The sequence below is a fragment of the Suillus fuscotomentosus genome (genome assembly GCF_016647785.1).
Source record: "Suillus fuscotomentosus strain FC203 chromosome Unknown F5891scaffold_91, whole genome shotgun sequence".
Classification (NCBI taxonomy): domain Eukaryota; kingdom Fungi; phylum Basidiomycota; class Agaricomycetes; order Boletales; family Suillaceae; genus Suillus; species Suillus fuscotomentosus.
Window position 1 is genome coordinate 110,576 of NW_024539603.1, and position 20,028 is coordinate 130,603.

General features: G+C 47.6%; 9 protein-coding genes across 9 annotated transcripts; 2 read left to right on the forward strand and 7 right to left on the reverse strand.

Annotated features, from left to right (window-relative positions):
- Window positions 1–12: 12 nt before the first annotated feature.
- On the reverse strand, window positions 13–249 carry F5891DRAFT_906052 (uncharacterized protein; the record flags this gene model as incomplete). Its single annotated transcript, XM_041373546.1, has 1 exon — window positions 13–249. A coding segment is annotated over one exon (237 nt), but the record flags the coding sequence as incomplete, so codon positions are not given.
- Window positions 250–784: 535 nt separating this feature from the next.
- On the reverse strand, window positions 785–1,254 carry F5891DRAFT_1196001 (uncharacterized protein; the record flags this gene model as incomplete). The annotated part of the gene is made up of 2 exons (XM_041368231.1): window positions 785–1,170; window positions 1,224–1,254. The coding sequence occupies 2 exons, from the start codon at window positions 1,252–1,254 to the stop codon at window positions 785–787; spliced, it is 417 nt and encodes a 138-aa protein (XP_041219339.1).
- A 245-nt stretch (window positions 1,255–1,499) lies between these two features.
- F5891DRAFT_962476 (uncharacterized protein) lies at window positions 1,500–1,974 on the reverse strand (the record flags this gene model as incomplete). The annotated part of the gene is made up of 2 exons (XM_041375901.1): window positions 1,500–1,863; window positions 1,916–1,974. Coding segments are annotated over 2 exons (423 nt in total), but the record flags the coding sequence as incomplete, so codon positions are not given.
- A 36-nt stretch (window positions 1,975–2,010) lies between these two features.
- On the reverse strand, window positions 2,011–2,350 carry F5891DRAFT_1196002 (uncharacterized protein; the record flags this gene model as incomplete). Its single annotated transcript, XM_041368232.1, has 2 exons — window positions 2,011–2,274; window positions 2,342–2,350. The coding sequence occupies 2 exons, from the start codon at window positions 2,348–2,350 to the stop codon at window positions 2,011–2,013; spliced, it is 273 nt and encodes a 90-aa protein (XP_041219341.1).
- A 5,952-nt stretch (window positions 2,351–8,302) lies between these two features.
- On the reverse strand, window positions 8,303–9,127 carry F5891DRAFT_962489 (uncharacterized protein; the record flags this gene model as incomplete). The annotated part of the gene is made up of 2 exons (XM_041375902.1): window positions 8,303–8,404; window positions 8,456–9,127. The coding sequence occupies 2 exons, from the start codon at window positions 9,125–9,127 to the stop codon at window positions 8,303–8,305; spliced, it is 774 nt and encodes a 257-aa protein (XP_041219342.1).
- Window positions 9,128–9,591: 464 nt separating this feature from the next.
- Window positions 9,592–11,959, forward strand: F5891DRAFT_1196004 (uncharacterized protein; the record flags this gene model as incomplete). The annotated part of the gene is made up of 6 exons (XM_041368233.1): window positions 9,592–9,798; window positions 9,849–9,993; window positions 10,074–10,269; window positions 10,318–10,421; window positions 10,467–10,631; window positions 10,683–11,959. The coding sequence occupies 6 exons, from the start codon at window positions 9,592–9,594 to the stop codon at window positions 11,957–11,959; spliced, it is 2,094 nt and encodes a 697-aa protein (XP_041219343.1).
- A 158-nt stretch (window positions 11,960–12,117) lies between these two features.
- Window positions 12,118–14,072, reverse strand: F5891DRAFT_985584 (uncharacterized protein; the record flags this gene model as incomplete). The annotated part of the gene is made up of 7 exons (XM_041377618.1): window positions 12,118–12,353; window positions 12,406–12,513; window positions 12,557–12,640; window positions 12,687–13,334; window positions 13,355–13,621; window positions 13,673–13,744; window positions 13,799–14,072. 7 exons carry the CDS (start codon window positions 14,070–14,072, stop codon window positions 12,118–12,120), a joined length of 1,689 nt encoding a protein of 562 aa, XP_041219344.1.
- Window positions 14,073–14,386: 314 nt separating this feature from the next.
- F5891DRAFT_985585 (uncharacterized protein) lies at window positions 14,387–16,307 on the forward strand (the record flags this gene model as incomplete). The annotated part of the gene is made up of 6 exons (XM_041377619.1): window positions 14,387–14,524; window positions 14,585–15,274; window positions 15,325–15,438; window positions 15,489–15,551; window positions 15,587–15,737; window positions 15,793–16,307. 6 exons carry the CDS (start codon window positions 14,387–14,389, stop codon window positions 16,305–16,307), a joined length of 1,671 nt encoding a protein of 556 aa, XP_041219345.1.
- A 1,343-nt stretch (window positions 16,308–17,650) lies between these two features.
- On the reverse strand, window positions 17,651–19,983 carry F5891DRAFT_1196007 (uncharacterized protein; the record flags this gene model as incomplete). Its single annotated transcript, XM_041368234.1, has 6 exons — window positions 17,651–18,354; window positions 18,407–18,848; window positions 18,897–18,941; window positions 19,001–19,102; window positions 19,165–19,800; window positions 19,849–19,983. The coding sequence occupies 6 exons, from the start codon at window positions 19,981–19,983 to the stop codon at window positions 17,651–17,653; spliced, it is 2,064 nt and encodes a 687-aa protein (XP_041219346.1).
- Between the last annotated feature and the right edge of the window lie 45 nt (window positions 19,984–20,028).

Below are 20,028 nucleotides of genomic sequence, written 5' to 3' on the forward strand. Positions count from 1 at the left end.
TGGATTTGTCTTTATAAAGTTTGCGTGTGCATGTTTGGCAAGTTCTTGGTACATATGGGCCTGCCAAATTGCATAACACTTGTGTCCCTCTGGTATTGCCCCGCCGGTCGACATGAGCCTTCTCAACCACATGCTTGCTTTGAAGAGGAAAAACTCCAAGGTCCAACCCATTTCATGTTCGACGAGTAAGAGTTCTTCCACCCATCGGTTGCGTAATGCTTTCATGCGAACCCAATGAACCCTGTAAACTGTTGTATCTTGAGCCTTGGCTCGAAAAACTTGGATTGTAAGTAAATACAGATGTACATTCATTCATCCAATCACTGCTAACTGAATCACCTTGTATGTCTAGAGACCAGAACCACGGGAGAGTTGCATTTCGCTGTCCCCAGGCATTGGGGTCCGCCACAGCAGCAGTGGTTTTGAGATGACATTTTTCCATCTGGAGGTACTTATTGAGTAAGCCATGAGCTTCCAGGTGGCCAAGTTGTGCCCGACATTTTGTATAAATCATTGTGTTGAGTCGGATGACCCTTTCAACCAAATGAACCTGCATCCATGCCCTTGTTGACTTTGCTTGTGATTTGGCCGGATGCACTGCAGTATGAAAGAGCACAGCCTTATCTGCTAGATGCATTCTGATCGCTTGCAAGGCGTCATTGGCTTGACCCTCCCGAAGTGCAATTTCTTGACCAAGGAGGTGTTCAACACCCAGCTCCGCACAACGTGCTACGCCGATATTGGATGGCAGAGGGATCAGGATCTTCTCTGGGTAGAAGAGATCTCACCACTGTTGTCCATCGGCTTCCAGTTCAGATTCGGTATCACTGCCATCAATTCCATTATCTTCCGAATCGTCATCCATGAAGTCCAAGTGGAGATCTCTAATTTCGTCATCCACGTCGAAGCCCTCGCCTAGATGAGTTGCTGCCACAATGGTAAATTCATCTATCCGACTTTGCAACTTTGTCCGGTGTCTGCATATGTCCAAGGTTTGGGTCTCTGTGGGGTGTCTTCCGAGCCTCCTAATATCCATACTGAGCGTGATCTGCATCTCTTCTATGGTAATACTGGATGCAATCCATGTAGCAGCGCCTCGTTGCGCATTCCCACTCAATCTGGCTGCCCAGGAAGACAGCAAAGCTAGCTTCTGTTGCTTTCGTGTTGGCGCTGGTCAATGTAATCAGTTTTGTGGGGCGGCTGCTGAGGGAGCAGATGCTCACCCCTCTTTAACTGAACTTCAAATACATCCATTGCCGATGGATCAGTGACTCGACGTGAATGAGCATATCAGGTCCTGTTCTTCCCATGTTGCAACCATGATAGGATCAGCAGTTTCGTTGAGCTTGTCAAAAGCAGAGGCGCTTTCTGCGACACCCTTAATAGCTTCCTTATATTTCCTGGCAAAGAAATCCACCTATATTATGCAATCAGATAGTCTTTACAAAGGATATTTGTGACTCAACTCATGCGAATCATCTTCATAAAATTGGAGTCATTCATCTGGTAATCGAGACACTCTTGCCGATGGGGAGTGGACATCCCTCTCGCTGGCAGGAGATATAATATTCAGAGGTGCCCACAACGTCTCCATGATTTTCGCCGTCGATCCTAGCGGCACCGGTAATAAATGTTGATGCATACCTAACATAGCATTTGTCTTGGTGTCCATGAACATGCCAGAGGCCAATGCCTGGTATGATTTCCATTCCAGAAGGGATGCTCAAATGAAGGCTCTTGTTCACCCGATGCCAGAAGTGTTTGTTGTATTGACAATTAATGTCATAAAATGTAAAAGCTTGGCTGAGCCCATCGGTGTGGTGGCTTAACGCGTGACATAGGGCGTAGTCCATATTCATTTGCCTAATCGTGGACGTCACCCGGTGAATCAAATGCACGGGATTATGAAACATACCGTTCGCCCTTTTGAAAATCCACAACGGAATGAGGCGCAAAACAGCCGTGGCGGGCGCACACGCACCCGCCTATCCCGGTAGCTTCTAGTTTGTGTCAGGACGCATTGGCCTGGTTAACGGCTCGGTGATTATTGCACTCGGAATGTTGAACAACGTCGTTCGCAACTGCGAGATGAGCCTTGTATTGGTCTTTGGAAACCATGAAGCACTGTCCATCCGTCAACCAGACTTCGTCGTCCGGATGAGTGGGATGAAGGTGCTCTGCTTTGAAGTTGCCATCCATGACCAGCGATCGGGCATAGAGCCAACTGGGATCATCTGGATTCCTATCGGCCGGGAGTGGGGCGTTGATACCGGGCTGCGGGCAAGCCAGGCAAAAGAGGGTGAGTTCCCCGGATGTCGGACTTCTGCTCTCATAAGCAAACCCATTCCATTTAAGCAGCTTCAGCTGGAGCCCCTTCAGTGACAAATTCCGTATTATATGGGCCACCCGACCTCCATAATATCCCGTATGAGACGGGCCAGCTGATCATGGGCCCATGTTGTGTATATTCTCGATGATGACGGATGGGCCGGGACACATATTATTTCCGATGGAGACGGGTGGGCCCATGTATGCCAATGATATATATATCCTTAATGTTGACGGATGGGCCGGGGGAATATGATCATTCATGGAGATGGGTGGGCCCATCTGGGTAATATGTAGAGTAGGATATTATAGACAGCTGGGCTGAAGAGAGATGTAAGGCAAATATTGTTATATAGACGGGCGGGCCGACATGGGTGTATTACATATATGGGTGGGCCGAGGTAGGGGAATATTACATAGACGGGTGGGCTGACGTAGGGTGTATTACATATACAGGTGGGCCGACGTGGAATGTATTACATATACGGGTGGGCCGACAAAAGGGATATCAAATAGACCGGTGGGCCGAGGGTGCGATAAAATAATTATTACATAGACAGGTGGGCCGAGGTGGGGTATAATTATATAGACGGGTGGGCCGATGTAGGATGTATTATATAGACGGGTGGGCCAACATAGGATGTATTACATAGACAGGTCGGCTGACGTGGGGGATAATACATAGACGGGCGGGCCGACGGGGGTGTATTACATATATGGGTGAGCCTAGATATGTTCCATCAAGACATACAGCTGATGTAGCCACCAGCGAATCAAACACATAGGATACTTGAAACCCAGTGTGCAACATGTTGATTTTTCATTTATATCACACAAATCATCGAGTTCCGAGTGCTGAGGGCTGAGACCCAAAGCCTGAGACCCAAAAATATGTACACAACATGTCCATTTTTCACTCACTGCACAAATCACCGAGTTTCGAGTGCCAAAGCGTGAAACTTGAAACCCAGTGTGCAACATGTCCATTTTTCATGTACATTACACAATTCATTGAGTTCCGAGTGCCGAGGGCCGAGACACGAACCCCAAGACCTGAAAATATCACACAGGATCCTTCTCCAGGAACAAAGCATAGACAATTGCACTTGTGACATTTTTTCACAATTTTCAGTATCTTGCCCTTGCATCCATGATCCAACCTTTTAATATATAATGAGCATAGCTTATATTCTTGCTTCTTATGACCAAGATCAGCTCACAATAGGCTGGAGTTTGTGAGCTAGTGTGCATACTTGCCATTTTGCCTGATAAGGGGCCCATGCCTTCAAAACATTGAATCTTCATAATCAGAAACCTGGGGTACATTTCAAATATCTTAAGTATCATAGACATAAATTTACAGACAAATCAACCAAGAATTGAGTACTGAGGAAGTGAAATGGGTAAGAAATTGAGTGTGGGAAACTTCAAAGACCCAAAGCATCGAAAATGGTTAGTTGAGCAGTGGTAGGACTTTAATGCTGGGTCAACTCATATTTTCACTATATCCCTTCTACCCACCCCCTACCCTCAGGGCAGTAGGCAGTATGGGTTCCTTGGGTAGTCTACAATCTATCCTACATATTTGTAATGATATTTTCGGCCTGAATCATATATAAATGTGACTTTGTATAAAAGATGTCTACTGTCACTCTCTACACATATGTCATTTTGCCTATCATTACATCAATCCTTCATGAATATTTCTAAGCTTTTAAGCTATTATAATGGATGTATATGGGTGTTATTCCAGGTCTCTGATCACATCACAGGCTTGTCATGTTGGATATCTCGACATAATGTGCAAGTCTCGCTATTCATATTCATTCTTTATCTTTAGACTCACTTACTGCACACATGTATTTCATTTGTCATTATTAATGTTTTGGATTTCTTTAGCTTATATCTTGGTCACATGGTAACCAATGGACGAGAAAAGACTACAAATAAACTCACCTAGACTCGGACTACAACCTTCATTAAGCTGACTACTGATTCCCAGATACCGAGTATCAAAACCAAATACTGAGTACCAATTACCATGTACCAAGTACTGCATAATGAGTAACAAGATAACCAATTGACAAGAAAAGACTACCACTACACTCACCTGGACTTGGACTACAACCTTTGGTAAGGAAGTTAAGCATAATAACAACTTTCATTTTTTCATTATTGCTGATGTTTTGCTGAATGACAAGGAAAGACTACCAAATCACTCACCTTGACATGGACTACAACTGTCATTTTTCATTATCATTTGCCTATATTGACTACCGAGTCTTGAGTACCAACCACTGACCACCAATCACTGAGTGCCGAGTACCGAGTACCGATAGGGAATAGCGTGGGTGAACCCCGGGGTATGAGTAGCACTACCCCCACCCATACCCCATGATATACCCACACCCACCTTGTGGGTGTGGGTTTTTTGGTGGGTATCAGGGAGAAACTACCGAGTCTTGAGTGCCAACCACTGACCACCAATCACCGAGTACCAAGTACCGAGTCCCGAGTCTCGAGTCTTGAGTCCCGAGTCCCGAGTCTCAAGTCCCGAGTCTGAAGTCTCGAGTCCCGAGTCTCGAGTCCCAAGTCCCAAGTACCGAGTACCGAGTACCGAGTCCCGAGTCCCGAGTCCCGAGTACCAAGTACCGAGTACCGAGTCCCAAGTACCAACCACTGACCACCAATCACTGAGTGCCAAGTACCAAGTACCAAGTACCAAGTACCAAGTCCCAAGTACCAAGTACCAAGTACTGACAAATACAATTCCCAGGTTATTTGAGCCCTACACCAATGGATAATACATACAAATACAATTTGTGCTCATTTGAAGTACCGGGTTTCAGGTTTTGACACTCGACACTTGGTGATTTGTGAAATGAGTGAAAAATGGACATGTTGTGTACATGATTTTGGGTTTCGGGCTTTGGGTCTCGGCCCTCGGCACTCAGAACTCGATGATTTGAGTAATGTAAATGACAAATCAACATGTTGCATGCCAGGTTTCGAGTTTCGGGTTTCAGCACTCAAAACTCAGTGATTTGTACAGTGAGTGAAAAATGGACATGTTGTGCACATATTTTCGGGTCTCGGGGTTCGGGTCTCGGACCTCGGACCTCGGAACTCAATGATTTGTGTCATGTAAATGAAAAATCAACATGTTGCACACCCGGTTTTGAGTTTCAGGTTTCAGCACTTGAAACTCGGTGATTTGTGCAACAAGTGAAAAATGGAAATGTTGCATACATATTTTCGGGTCTCGGGCTTCGGGTCTCGGCCCTTGGCACTCGGAACTCGATGATTTGTGTAATGTAAATGAAAAATCAACATGTTGCATGCCAGGTTTCGAGTTTCGGGTTTCAGCACTCAAAACTCGGTGATTTGTGCAATGAGTGAAAAATGGACATGTTGTGTACATATTTTCGGGGTTCGGGGTTCGGGTTTCGGCCCTCGGAGCTCGGAACTCAATGACTTGTGTAATATAATTGAACAATGGACATGTTGCATGCCGGGTTTCGAGTTTTGGGTTTCGGCACTTGAAACTCAGTGATTTGTGCAACAAGTAAAAAATGGACATGTTGTGCACATATTTTCGGGGTTCGGGTCTCGGACCTCGGACCTCGGAACTCAATGATTTGTGTGACGTAAATGAAAAATCAACATGTTGCACGCCGGGTTTCAAGTTTTGGATTTCAGCACTCAAAACTCGGTGATTTGTGCAATGAGTGAAAAATGGACATGTTGTGTACATATTTTCGGGTCTCGGGGTTCGGGTTTCGGCCCTCGGAACTCGGAACTTGATTACTTGTGTAATATAATTGAACAATGGACATGTTGCACACCCGGTTTTGAGTTTCGGGTTTCGGCACTTGAAACTCAGTGATTTGTGCAACAAGTGAAAAATGGAAATGTTGCATACATATTTTCGGGTCTCGGGGTTCGGGTTTCGGCCCTCGGCACTCGGAACTTGATGATTTGTGTAATATAAATGAAAAATGGACATGTTGCATGCCGGGTTTTGAGTTTCAGGTTTCAGCACTCAAACCTCAGTGATTTGTGCAACAAGTAAAAAATGGACATGTTGTGCACATATTTTCGGGTCTCGGGGTTCGGGTCTCAAACCTCGGACCTCGGAACTCAATGATTTGTGTCATGTAAATGAAAAATCAACATGTTGCATGCTGGGTTTCAAGTTTTGGGTTTCAGCACTCAAAACTCGGTGATTTGTGCAATGAGTGAAAAATGGACATGTTGTGTACATATTTTCGGGTCTCGGGGTTCGGGTTTCGGCCCTCGGAGCTCGGAACTCAATGAGTTGTGTAATTTAAATGAACAATGAACATGTTGCATGCCTGGTTTTGAGTCTCGGGTTTCAGCACTTGAAACTCAGTGATTTGTGCAACAAGTGAAAAATGGAAATGTTGCATACATATTTTCGGGTCTCGGGGTTTGGGTTTCGGCACTTGGCACTTGGCACTTGGTTATTTGTGTGATATAAATGAAAAATCAACATGTCGCACACTGGGTTTCCAGTTTCATGCTTTGGCACTCGAAACTCGGTGATTTGTGCAGTGAGTAAAAAATGGACATGTTGTGTACATATTTTCGGGTCTCGGGGTTCGGGGTTCGGCCCTTGGCACTCGGAACTCAATGATTTGTGTTATATAAATGAAAAATCAACATGTTGCACACTGGGTTTCAAGTTTCACGCTTTGGCACTTGAAACTCGGTGATTTGTGCAACAAGTGAAAAATGGAAATGTTGCATACATATTTTCGGGTCTCGGGGTTCGGGTTTCGGCACTTGGCACTCGGAACTCAATGAATTGTGTAATGTACATGAAAAATGGACATGTTGCACACTGGGTTTCAAGTTTCACGCTTTGGCACTCGAAACTCGGTGATTTGTGCAGTGAGTGAAAAATGGACATGTTGAACAATGGGTTTCAGGGTCTCGGGTTTGAAAAATAGCATAATAACAACTTTCATGTTTTCATTATCATTTGCCTATATTGACTACCGAGTCTGATTAGAGACCCCTTGGATGATTCATTGCTCAATGAAATACTACCTGATTGGAAGTGTGCTGGTTATCAGATATTCATTTGTCGACTCCCGGGTCCCGGAACTTGGAAGTCGGTATGGTTGACCCAAATTTGGGTGGTCGGAACTTGGCGTCTCATAGGGCAACACAAGCTTCACACCCTGGATTCCAAATTCTGCAAGACAACCTGTGCACCATCAAAGGCCATGTCAGGAGATCACCTGCTGCTCCGGGAACTCGGGAACTTTGATTCATTACCTCCTCTGAGTACGGTTGACCCAAAGGTTGGTAATCGGAACTTGGCTTCTCATAGGGTAACACAAGCTTCGCACCCCGGATTCCAAATTTTGCAAGACAACCTGTGCACCATCAAAGGCCATGTCAGGAGATCACCTGCTGCTCCAGGAACTTGGTAACTTTGATTTTATTACCTCCTCTGATTTGGTTGATGTACAACTACCTCAGCTCCATCGTGTTTACAATTATGATACACATGGGCCCACCCATCTATATTTTATACCACCCTCGGCCCACCCGTCTAATACAACATCCCATACAACACCCTCGGCCCACCAGTCTAATTAATATGCGTCTGGGCCTACCCATATAATACAATATTGTATAATACCCTCGGCCCACCCGTCTAATTTAATATGTGTCTGGGCCCACCCGTGAATGTGATAACAAGTACCTACCCATCTATCTCATACACATCTACCTTAATACACCCATCTGCATAATATCCAACTACCTCGGCCCACCCGTCTACCTAATATTCATGTACATCGGCCCACTCATCTACTCTATATATCCCCTGCATGGGCCCACCCGCCTCCATCGGGAATAATTTGCCTCCCGGCCCATCCGTCATAGTCGAGGATATTTTTATCATGGGCCCATGGTCCGCTGGCCCGTATCATACGGGATATTATGCACGTCCGTTCCCTCGTATTATACGGAAATAGGTCACTGTAATATGTGTCAGCTGTCGCCATTGCCGTGCCACTCTCATTAATTCTCTGTAACGATCCTATGATGAATTGAGATGCTATAACCATGATATTCTATGGGCAACACGTACCGGGACTAGATGCGGAAATATACTGGACGTCATTCTTCTCAATTTGTTGTAGTAATTCATTGCCGAAGTTCTGCATTCCAAGTTGTCCAATGCGAAACCATCCAGCACTGGAAAGGTAAACGCAGTCTTGGGTCGGGTGAAGGATGCCGGAAACATGGCCATCTCGAATAATTGCTTATCAGGTGTGCAAGCATTCGGACATTGACAAAACCTTATCATGATAGAATGGACTCCGGACTTGTCAACGATTGTGATGCATTGCTTGCGGTTCAAGAATGGTGGCTCGAGTATGGTAGGGAAGTCCTCTGCCGGTTGATATATGGGCTCGTCGGTGTCCTCCCATTCATGGATATCCCCAAGTGCTGGACAAGGCATTCCCTGATGCCCAAGATAAATTTCCATATCAATCTTGGTCAGAGACGTTTCCTCGAAAAATCCTCCATTCCATTTGCCTATCTCATGGAAAGGCAGTCTCCGGTGCTCATCTCTGCAACACTTCAGACAAAATACCGGGTTGCCGAGGCAGTCGTAGCACCTATACGCAGGGAACTCGGAGCCACATGTGCAGCATGTTTTGTCTTCGGGTGGAGCCTCTCGTTCATGAAGGATTCTAAGATAATCGTTTGTCCGAAATTTCCACTCCCGGAGATAATCATTTGGGCTCTGGGACATCACTCAGCACGGAACCCATGGCGTAAATTTTGTAATGCACCTTTGTCTTCTTTCTCCCTGACAGTACGTTGAGGGCACCAATTGGTACCTTATCGCCAAAGTCCTCATGGTCAGCATTGAAATCGGTGGACCATTGATCCCATGCACAATCGGAATTATGTTTTTTGGGAGACTTTGCTGGAGAGGACTGCATGGATGGACTGGGTTTGACTGGGCACCATTTCCCTTTCAAGCCGCGAGTGGTCTCCTTCGTTTTCCATGTCACCCATTGCGCCGTTCCCCGCGGAGCCAATGTCCTTACCCTAGACTTGCCCATGTAGTTACTGAGAACTTGTGTGAATTTGAGGACAGTCAAAACATATATTCGCATTCATGGCTCGCTTAATAGCCGAGGCCAAGCACAAATAAGGTAAAGGTTAATATTCTAAACACAACCCATTCAATTTGTACCTTGTCCTTCAATAATGTCAGACCACAACTCAGCCTCTGATTCAGAGTCCAACAAACAACCTCCAGCAAATGAAGAAGAGGTTGCTGTCCTGCAGTCTTATCTCGAGCAATGGCGCTCAGCTGCTCCATCGGAGCGTAAGAATATCTTGAGAGCAGCTACAATGGAAGCCTGGACAAAAGCACCGGTAATGTCCATCGTATTGTCCAAGGCTCGCAAAGCGGTGCGTTAGTATTGATTTTGGCATATGAAGCACTCCTCATCAGCATTCAGACATATGAGACATGGTTCCGGAACTATGCAAAGGCCAAGAAACAAGGGAAACCCCCGATCAAGATGGGGCAGAAATGGACCGAGAGAAGCGTCATAGACACGCTCCGGAAGAAGGAGCTGTTGAAAAAAATCGAGGACGAGACTGGTGCGAAACCAGGAACAAAGGAGATGATGAACCATTACACGGTCACCTAAACCGGCTGATGGCATCACTTTCACCGGAAGACCTTAAAGAAGCCAAAGAGACAGCCGATGAATGGAATAGTGAGGGCGTTCCGGACGATGTAAAAGTCGAGATCGCAAGAAAGAAAGGCGACGATATGATTCGACACTTTGCATCGGAGATGTGGAACCGCTCCGGGATCAGGGTGTTCGTGTTGTCAGCTTGGAAGGATGGGGAGAGCAAGGTCCAGGTGTCCGGGTGTGTTTTCAGACCATTGGGACCCGCAACTTCTCACGCTCCAGACAGACATGACTATAACCAAGAGTTTGGGGGTGCCGAGTCGTTCATGAAGACTCAGAACTGGAAAGTGATCGAGCCAGAATGGGACGCGTATGCTGCAAGTGTATTCGGTAAGCCGCCTCATTATGTATCCGGTAGCTACTAACCGTTATAAGAGGGCAATGTGGACGAAAATACCATTGCTCGGAAGAGGGGTAGACAGGACAACACGTATAGCCTTGACATCGGGGATGACGGGTATCCTGTAATCCCTGCATGTGCGTCCATGGATTTAGATACAAAGAAGGCAGTCATCCGGGCATTTTTGACATGGCATTACAGTGGGTCGATTTCCTCCTTCCGGTGAATGTAGTGAGCTAAACAACCTGAAGGGAGGTGTTGCGGGGACCCCAAAGTCTCCGTCCCATGGAAATATGTGATACCCAGGTACAAAAAGATCATTCCCGTACAATATCTTCCAGAAGGTCACGATCTCGCTGAGCCATCGAAATTAAGGCAGGTCCACGCCACAGAGCTTTTACGGTTTTGGCATAGCAGACAGGAGGAAGGTGAAGAGCATGTCTTCGAATTCATAGGATGGTGGGACAATGATAGCCAGGACATCGTCCTTGCAACCGACCGAGATGGACGTGTCACTAGCCAGGCGCGGCCAATCACCCAGACGAAGAAATCATCCGGATCAAAGCAAAAGCAGCCCGGTTATCACGGGCAATCTACAGCTGGACAATCTTCTGGTGAAAAGGTGAAGGACAATAAGCCAGCCGCTGCACGTCGTGCCGGAGTCAAGGTAGTGAAGAGCGCCTCATCTTCATCACCCCGAAACAAGAGCGAGAAATCTAAGAACAAACTCAAGTCATCCGAGGAGGATATTCACTACACAGGGATGGCAGATGATAGGTCTTCTGGTGAACTATCTGAGGACTCGGATGATGATATGCTACCTCCCGAGAAAGGAAGGCGAATGGAGGGGAAGAACTTGCTTAGGGGGTCACAAACCCGCCGCCACCAAGCGGCTCTCATGAGTAGCAGTGACTCTGAAAGCGAGGTCGAACAAGATGTCCCTTCAAAGGCGATTGCGGCTTCGGACAAACATGCCAGGAAGGACATGGCCCCAAATATTAAGGCTCGGACCCCCTACATAAGCTCAATGGAGAGCAGGGCGCTGGTTAGTCGAGAAACGGCAGCTGTGAAACAGAATGCAAAGGGTACTGCACGCGATCGATCTAAGTCCGGAGTGGTAGAAGCAGTCATCCCGCCAGTTCGGCTGGTGGGACCAGCCTCCTGGGCTGGTCGCAGCGCGCCTGTCAATTGTGACGCTTCTGCATCGACAAGAACAGCAACACATACAATGCCCATAGAACGCCATCTGACTGGTGGAGAACATGCAAGGAAGGAACGAAGGAAACGTCCTGCCGAGGAGACTTTAGAAGAGTCGCCTGCGAAATGGACAAGAGGCCGAGGAATGGTAAAACCGGTCCCTGAGAATCTGACAGAGCCCGCAACCAAGAGACCGAAGAAACGGGTCGCTGAAGAATCTATGGAAGGATCCCCTTCAAAACGTACCCGGAGCAAAACTTCTGACCGCCCTCCCACAGCACGTATGCGCAAGCCAAATTCCCGATATGCTCACGATTATGTAAGAACTTGAGTACAAACTGATGTTGCATGCGTGTTATCATAACTCTCTCCTCCGGATATGGAGACATGGACATTGTACAATTTGTTTGTATGGTAATACATAAAGCTACTACCACGCAGTTCTTTTCGATTATTCAAGTCATCAATCTTCTGGAAATCAAGCTATGTCTACTCATCACCTTGCTGAAGGTGTGTTATCATAGCATCCAACGGATCCATAATGCGCCTGTGGATGTCCAGCAATCGGTAGATTGCAACAACATCCTCACCAAGCTCCGTCACTCTGTCCCGTGCTTCTCCATATGCAACAATGAGCCTCCGGTTCGCCCTCAACGCGCCTGCCGGAAATTGGTTTGGTGTGCCAGAGGGATTATCCGTGACCATATTCTGTGCATCCTCATTCCCTGTTGCAAATATATGTAAGGTATAATCATTGTACAAGTCAACATGACTTACGCTGATGAGTTCCGATGCTGTTCAGTCGCTGGATGGCACGATGCATTGACAGACCAGCCTCCTGAAAAGTGTTGAGTTGGGACGCCGTATGTGAAGACGCTGCGCAAGCTGCACAATTAGCACCATATGCAGCATATCTGAAAACACTCACATCCAGTGTCCGATGTCAGGTCGATGATTTCCGGTATCTCTATAGTCATCGGCTGGTATCTTTTATTGCTTTCTGATCTATGAGCTGCAATGCTATTAGCGACAAATATAGCAGATGAGATATAACTTACATGCAGATGACGATGTTAGGTCGATTATATCGAGCCCGTACATCGGTGTCGGACTATCCATCTGGCGACCCAATTGTTTGCTTGAAGGGTCATTCCTGGATACAACATCCAGGTTGTCGGTATCATCATTTCCCCATCCGCAGTCATAAGGGTCCTCGAGATTCACGACCTTGGACACACGGTTGGCATCCTCTTTGTCCTCCCATCCGCAATCATACAGGTCCTCCGTTGCAGCACTGGATATGGGCACTGTGGTATCATTTTGCTGATCCCCCCATCCACAGTCGTATGGATCTTCTTCGTCGCCGAGAGTCATCGATGAGGCTGCGGGTTGGATCTCCATAGCATCCTCCCATCCGCAGTCGTAGGCATCTTCTTCCTCACCCATCGGCAGACCCGTTGCCGGACCGTCCTTCTTCGAATCATCCTCCCGTCCAAAGTCTCGGGGAAAGTCCTTCACTCCCGACGTTTCGACGTCCATGTGATCCTCCCATCCGCAGTCGTACGGATCTACTTGCTCTGCTGAGAACAAGCCCAGAGCGATATATTCGGCAGCCAAATTTATCTCCCAACCGCAGTCATAAGGGTCCATTGTCGGTGATCTGGCAATGTCATCCGCAGCTATGCCGCCGATTAGTTCCATCCAAGCTGGATACAAAGGTACTCACATTTATCCGGCCGCTCATCATCGCACATGGATCGATCCATGGAACCGCCATTCTCCTGTATGTAACCGAGAGGCGACTGGTCCAAGTTCGTGAGTCCTTGGGATCGTGGACCGGCCGTTCGAGTAACGGCAGGACCATGAAGCATGTCAAGGACATGGATATCTTCCAAAATCATGTTAGAATATATCCAGGATGTGACGGGATGTGACAAACCTGCTAGCATGCTTGTAACTTCATCAAATTCTCCTAAGAAGCACATGTCGTATCCTGCATTGTAAGGTTAGCTTAGCGATACAAGTCAGGCCAGAATTAACATACTTATGTCCCTGTTTGCGATGGGATCGTTTGTCCACTCTTGGCTTAACCGTACCTCGTCAGCCAATTTATATTCTGCATTACGAGTTTTTAGCAATCCCGGATCAGAAGCTTCGAGACCTGACTTACGTTTGAACCTTATATAAGGTTCCACTCCGATCAGTCCCTTAAACCTCGGTATCTGGGAAGGCATGGGCGGAATCCATGAGTCTAACGGTGTGTATCCACTCCACCAGGCGAGTGGCCCTTCGAATTTGTGTTTTGCTATCTCCGGAGAGTTGCTGCACGAGGGTCTGTAGGAGTCAGAGGAATTGTCATAGCTGCTGTAAGAAGTAGCACTGGTGACCGAGTCCTGATCATCCGAATATACTGAAGTAGCAAAGCGAACACGTTTTCCAAACATGACTGTTCTGTGTAAAATAAGGAGATCGGGGAAGGACTACGATGTGCCAAGATATACTAACTTAGATATGTGGATCACCCGACTTTGCCACTGTGGCAGCGGAATGCGTGGGACAATGATCACAGAAGAAGTTGTATCACGTGACCAAGTTGTTAACAGGTCCACAGCACCGTGCTTCGACAATGGCCACGTGTTCTCGGAAACGCCCATAACTGAGGCATCAGTATAAATCCTGAGACTTATTTAAAAATAATCGAAGTCGTCTTTCTTTGCGTATACCATCACCAGTTGCTCACTAAATTCTATAGACCGTGATGACACCTTCGGAAATTGCAAACAACGCTCTCCAGGCTACACTCGAGACTGTACAATCGCTGATGAAGCGTTGTTTGAAATTAAAGGAAAGTGATCCAGGCACACTGATGTTATCGGATGAGATCGCCAGACGCCTGGTGAGTGTCGCTCCACCGGATCTGTACTGTATTTTGGATAACTAACTCAATTTGGTGCAGGCAAAAGATTTAAAGCTTTATGGGGGGAGCGCTACATCGTTCTCCCCTAAGCTGCTATCCTGTGCCGCCGTAGTATGGGAGCACTCCAAGGCCGGCATCTTTGTGTCATTGCCCGACTGGAAGACCGTCATAGACGACGACCCACGCATTAAGAGTCACCCGCGGTTCCACAAGACTGTGGACTACCGCCCCTCCACCTTTGCTGAACCCCAACTGACCACGGCGACGGCGGAGTCCACGGTAAAGACTCTTTCGGAATCGATCAGACCCCCTCGGCTCGGCTCATGGAAGGCGACGCAACCAGCTCCATTGGCTGGTAATGAAGTGCTACCAAGAACGCCCAGGTTACAAACCCCGGGGGTTCCGGTTACAGAACTCATGAGATCAGACATCCGAAGCAATGCCATCCCCCCATTGGTATTCCCGCCACCGACCTGCCTGCCACGTTCCATCGCCCCTGCGATGGTGAGACACGGTATCCATGCGGCTGGAAGCATGAAGACAGAGACAACCGCACAGCCCAGGAAGAGGAAAAGGAAAGTGGAAGAGAGCGACAATGACGGCAAAGAAGCGGAGGTAGTTCATGGATGCACACCAACTCCCGTTTCCCGGAAGCCGATTCACAAACGGAAGAAGAAGTATATGTTGGATGAAGGAGACACCGGGGACACCGGCACCACCCATGTTAAGGTGACTCTGACAGTATATATCTGTTCATTGCTCACGAGGAATTGATATAGCACAAGACGGTGTCGGTAAAGACATTCAATGCTGGGGCTCCTGATGCCATATCAGCCGACACGTCCGCAACAGATTTGGTGAACGACAAAGGTTTTTGGGACGAAAAACCTAGGGTAAGTCGTCTCTGCCTCGGTGATTCCGGGTCTTACTTGCACCCTTCTAGCCTGTCGGATGGGGTTTGGATTCCAACATCGCCACAACGATGGAGGTAGGCAAGCAAGCAAATGTACGCTGTCAATATTAGCTTAATGCATGGCACAGATTTCCGTGCGCTACCACCCACGGCAATGTGACAAATGTGTCAAGTTGAAGGTTCCTTGCATAGTTCTCCCGGACAAGAAGCCCGGATGCATCAGACTAGTTTGTGCCTCTCGTGTGGCTCAGACTGTTACCGTGGACGACCCGCCAAACGGTATGCCTATCCGTGACATCATTCAAACATATTAAAATTTTGGTCCCTAACTCAGAGCAACCTACCAACTCAAGGCCTAAGCATCCAGCTCTGCTAGTGCACCAAAACATCCAGACGTCCGACCCTTCCAAACAATCGGAAATAGGACTCCCTGAAATCATTTCAATTCCGGCTCCATTGCAGCCACCAGGACCCACCAATCTCCCGGTTCCTGAACCCAGCGGAACAGACATCTTGCGGAGCATCCAGGACCTTGGCAGGAGATTCGATCTCCTTGCAACCAATGAGCGGGTGGATGCATTGGATGCAAGGGTTGATTCGGTGGAGGACAGGTTTGGATGGAGGCTGATGGTGCTGGAGAACCAGATCACTGCCTTGGATGCGCGTTGGCAGTTGGTCGCATCGTCGATGGATAATCTGTCAATGTCCTTGCAAATCCATAAGGACGATCCGGCCGCTCACCGTCCTGGCTCCTCCAACCGCACCAAATATGCGCCGCAAAATGCCCCCGTGGATGAACGCCTGGGAATCTCGACCGTCGGTAGGGAACGCAACCATGAATGCAATTAGTCGGTTATGATGGATATGGAAGGTGACGACGGGACATCGGCATTCAGCATGAGGCTCATCTGCGCCCCACACCTGCGAGATCAGAGGGGTGGATCGTTACCAGCGGCATGTACTGAGTTCATGGTGTTTCCTGTTTTCGTATTTCACAGTTACATGGGATTTGAATTGATTTTTATCACAATTGTAGTGCACCAGCCTAGTTAAATTTGGTATGAGAGCAAATACAAAGATATGTGCTTGGATGGTGCAAACGGTGCACATGAGAAGATAGACAATAAAAAGGGTCACCTGTCATATTTACACCGGCAGGATGTGAATACAGATATGTTAACATAAATCTATAAACTCTATTCTGATGCTACTACAGCATTCCCCCTGCCTCCGAGTGTGGCAATACATTTGTGAGCACAAAATGTCAGCCAAAACCATTCCAGACCCTTACAGATACAAGGGACGCACCATTCCAGAGCGTACCCTCCTGCACTTATATCAATGCAATCAATGCAATCAATGCCAATTTTTCATCGAAACTAGAATCAAATTAATGAATAATACCTATGCATGTTTCTAGGACCATTTGTCTCGCGTCCGGAGCCCAAATATGCTCGAACTATGAAGCTGAGTTCATCCTTTACGCGTTCCGGCACCATCCAGGTGGAAGTCTTCTTGTAATCATCGGTTTGATCCATCTGTTCAGGTTATGGGCCGAGGGAATCTAGCATCGGTAGGGGACATGGATGGGCCCAATCAATGATCTCCAGAACCGGACTAGGATGAAATCGAGGCTAATGGGTTCAGTTAATTTAGCATTTCCTTTGTCCCAGGTCAAATTTACTGATCCCAAGACCCTTTTCATTGCAAATGATCCCAGCTAACTCATTCTCGGAGATAGAGATGGATGAGCCCAACCAATCATATTGAGCACCAAAACCTACCAAACGGACTAATTCTGAAGATTTAGGTATCCTTTTAGGTCGGAAATCAAATCCCCTATCAATCATCTGCAGGTCCCGTATTTATCATGGAATTTTTCGCATATGTCGATTCGGAGACTCCCGTTACGCAGCCTTGTATGTCGAAATAGAACTTCTCTTGAGTAAGGAATAACCGGCAAACAAATACAGCGCTGGGTGTCGACGAATATTTGCACCGAGGATGATAATGATGATAAGTCCTGCCTTCCTTTGTTGGCATTGAGAACTCAAATAGCACACTTGGAATGTAAATGCAGTAAGAATGGTCAACTACAGCATTAGTATCCAAAGTAAAGCATATCAACCGATCAGTCAAAACAGTATGAAATTACGTGACACCGGTCCAACAACTTATGTCGATTCAACAGTCTACTTATCAGACATAGTGGATGACATGCTGGACAATCGGGAGGATTCAACTGAAGCTTCCCGAAGAACGGGGGTATCCGGAGGATAACCCGTCCGCATAGCCGATGCAGATGTTTCGAGGCAGCCGTGCGCACCCGTTGCGACGGATGGGTCCCATGCATGTGTCCACTGTCTGCCGACAGTGGAGATACCCAGATCATCGACACCACTGGCACCATGGAGCCACGCTGGAAGCTGAGCGGTCGGGTGCTGTGGAGGTGCGTAGGCAGTGGTGTTCACGTGGAGTCTATGGGCTTCGAGGTCATCTTTGTGGTCCCGGAGACAATTTGTAAAATGTCCGACCGACGATGTCATCGCCTTCCATTGTGCATCGGAGGAATTCATGCGTTGCTCCAACGTTGCCAGCCGGTGGCCGAAGACTTCCTCCACTAAAACAACCTTGGCATCCAATGCATCCACCCGATCATTCGTGGCGAGGAGGTCAAACTTGCTTCCAAGGTCCCGGATGGCCTGCAGAATATCTTTTGCAGTCGGCTCGGGCTCCGCCGGATGGCTGGCTTCCATAGAGTGGGTGTCCTTAGGATGGGTGGATTCAATTGGGTGGATGTCCTTCGGATGGTCGATCATAATTGGTGCAGCAATCGGTGGGGGCAATGTAGCTTCGGCAGGAGCCAATGTCAAATGTATCGGTTGTTCCTCAACATCTAAGGCAGTAACAAATGAGTCGAGGCGCAATTCTGGCGCAGCTGCACTCACTACCATGTTCGACAATAATATCTTCCATAACATGGGAGGACGATGACACTGCCGGAATGCTCGGTGCTGCCTTTTGGAGGGTGCTGTGCTCACTGCCATGTTCAACATTATCTTCCATAACATCGGCAGCTGAAGGTACTGGCGGAATGCTCGGTACAGCCGGGGAAGCTTTTTTGAATGTCTTTTTGACGGCTCGAGCCTTTGGGACACGTGACCTGGAGCGCTTGGGAGGTTCGGCTACTCGTGCCACTGCCTTTGCTTTGGCTTCAGCCTGCAACCTGTCCCGGACACCCATACCATTTATTGCGCAAGTCACCTTTGTCTTGTCACAATTGGCGCAAGCGAGTCGCGTACATCCAACTTTTTTATCCGGCAGAACAATGCAAGGTATGCTTAATTTCTCGCATTTGTCGCATTTCCGGGGATGGTAGCGAATAGAATGCTGACGTGGGTCAACAGGTGCTACCGTTGATAGGTCAAACGCACATACCTCCACCGCTGTGGCAATCGTTGAATCTAGACCCCAATCACGAGGCTGAAATATTTGTATAGTTAGTTCTACAGAGCACCGAGCCAGAGCTGGAAGTCACTGACCCTAGTTTCTGTGTCCCAGAAAATATCATCAGAGGCCTTGTCAATCGCGTCCTGAGCTTCCGGGTCCGATACCTTTTCAGATTCCGCCGCCGACGATGTGTCCTTGGGCAATGTCAGTGACAAGCTTGCATCGGTGATTGATGAGGAACGGTTGCTAGACCTACATTTGTACTTCCATTCTTAGTTATACGGAGTTGATCTTGTGCATCATGAGACGATAACTTCTTCATTCTTTTCAGATTCTGCTTGAGAGATCTAGATGGGGAACTGGGAGCGTCCGCCGAATCGGTATCGTCTTCTTCAGCCTTTCTCTTCTTGTCATTCGTAGGGTGCGGAGTAAGCTTGACCCTGTTTGACATATTGCCTGGCACGAAGAGCTTGTACTTTGTTGTGGCAGGGGTAGCAGAAGTGACTGATGGAGCAAGAGGAGTCAGCGGTTCTAGCTGCAGAGAGGCCGGCAATGGGGACAGCGGCGTGAAGTTTGCTGGAAGTGCGGGAGCTTGTATTATCAAAGGACGGATAGCCGCAGGAACAGTGAGAGGTTTACTTATAGACGATGACCCGGTAGCTTGATCCTCCAAAACGGGAAGAGTTCCAACTGCAGCGAGAGGACGGTAGTTCAACGTCTTGTGGAAGCGCGGGTGGCTCTTGATGCGTGGATCATCATCGACCACAGAGTTCCAGTCGGGCAAACTTTCAAAGGCGCCACCCTTAGAATATTGACGCACAACGGCTGCACAGGACAAGAGCTGGGGGGAGAATGATGTCGCATGTCCTCCATAAAGCCTCAAGTCTTTTGCCTGTGCCAATTTGAACAATCAAATCAATGTAAACGAAAGTAGACTTACAACGCATCTAGCAATCTCATCCGATAGCTTCAAGGCTTCTGGATCTTCCTGTTTCAAGTGGATACAACGCCTGATGAGCGATTGCAAAGTCGCAAGTGTGGTGTTGAGCGCGTCATTTGCTACATCGGGCCTCATAGCAGTGTTGAAAACAAACAAGTTTGTGTAATGCAACTATATGCC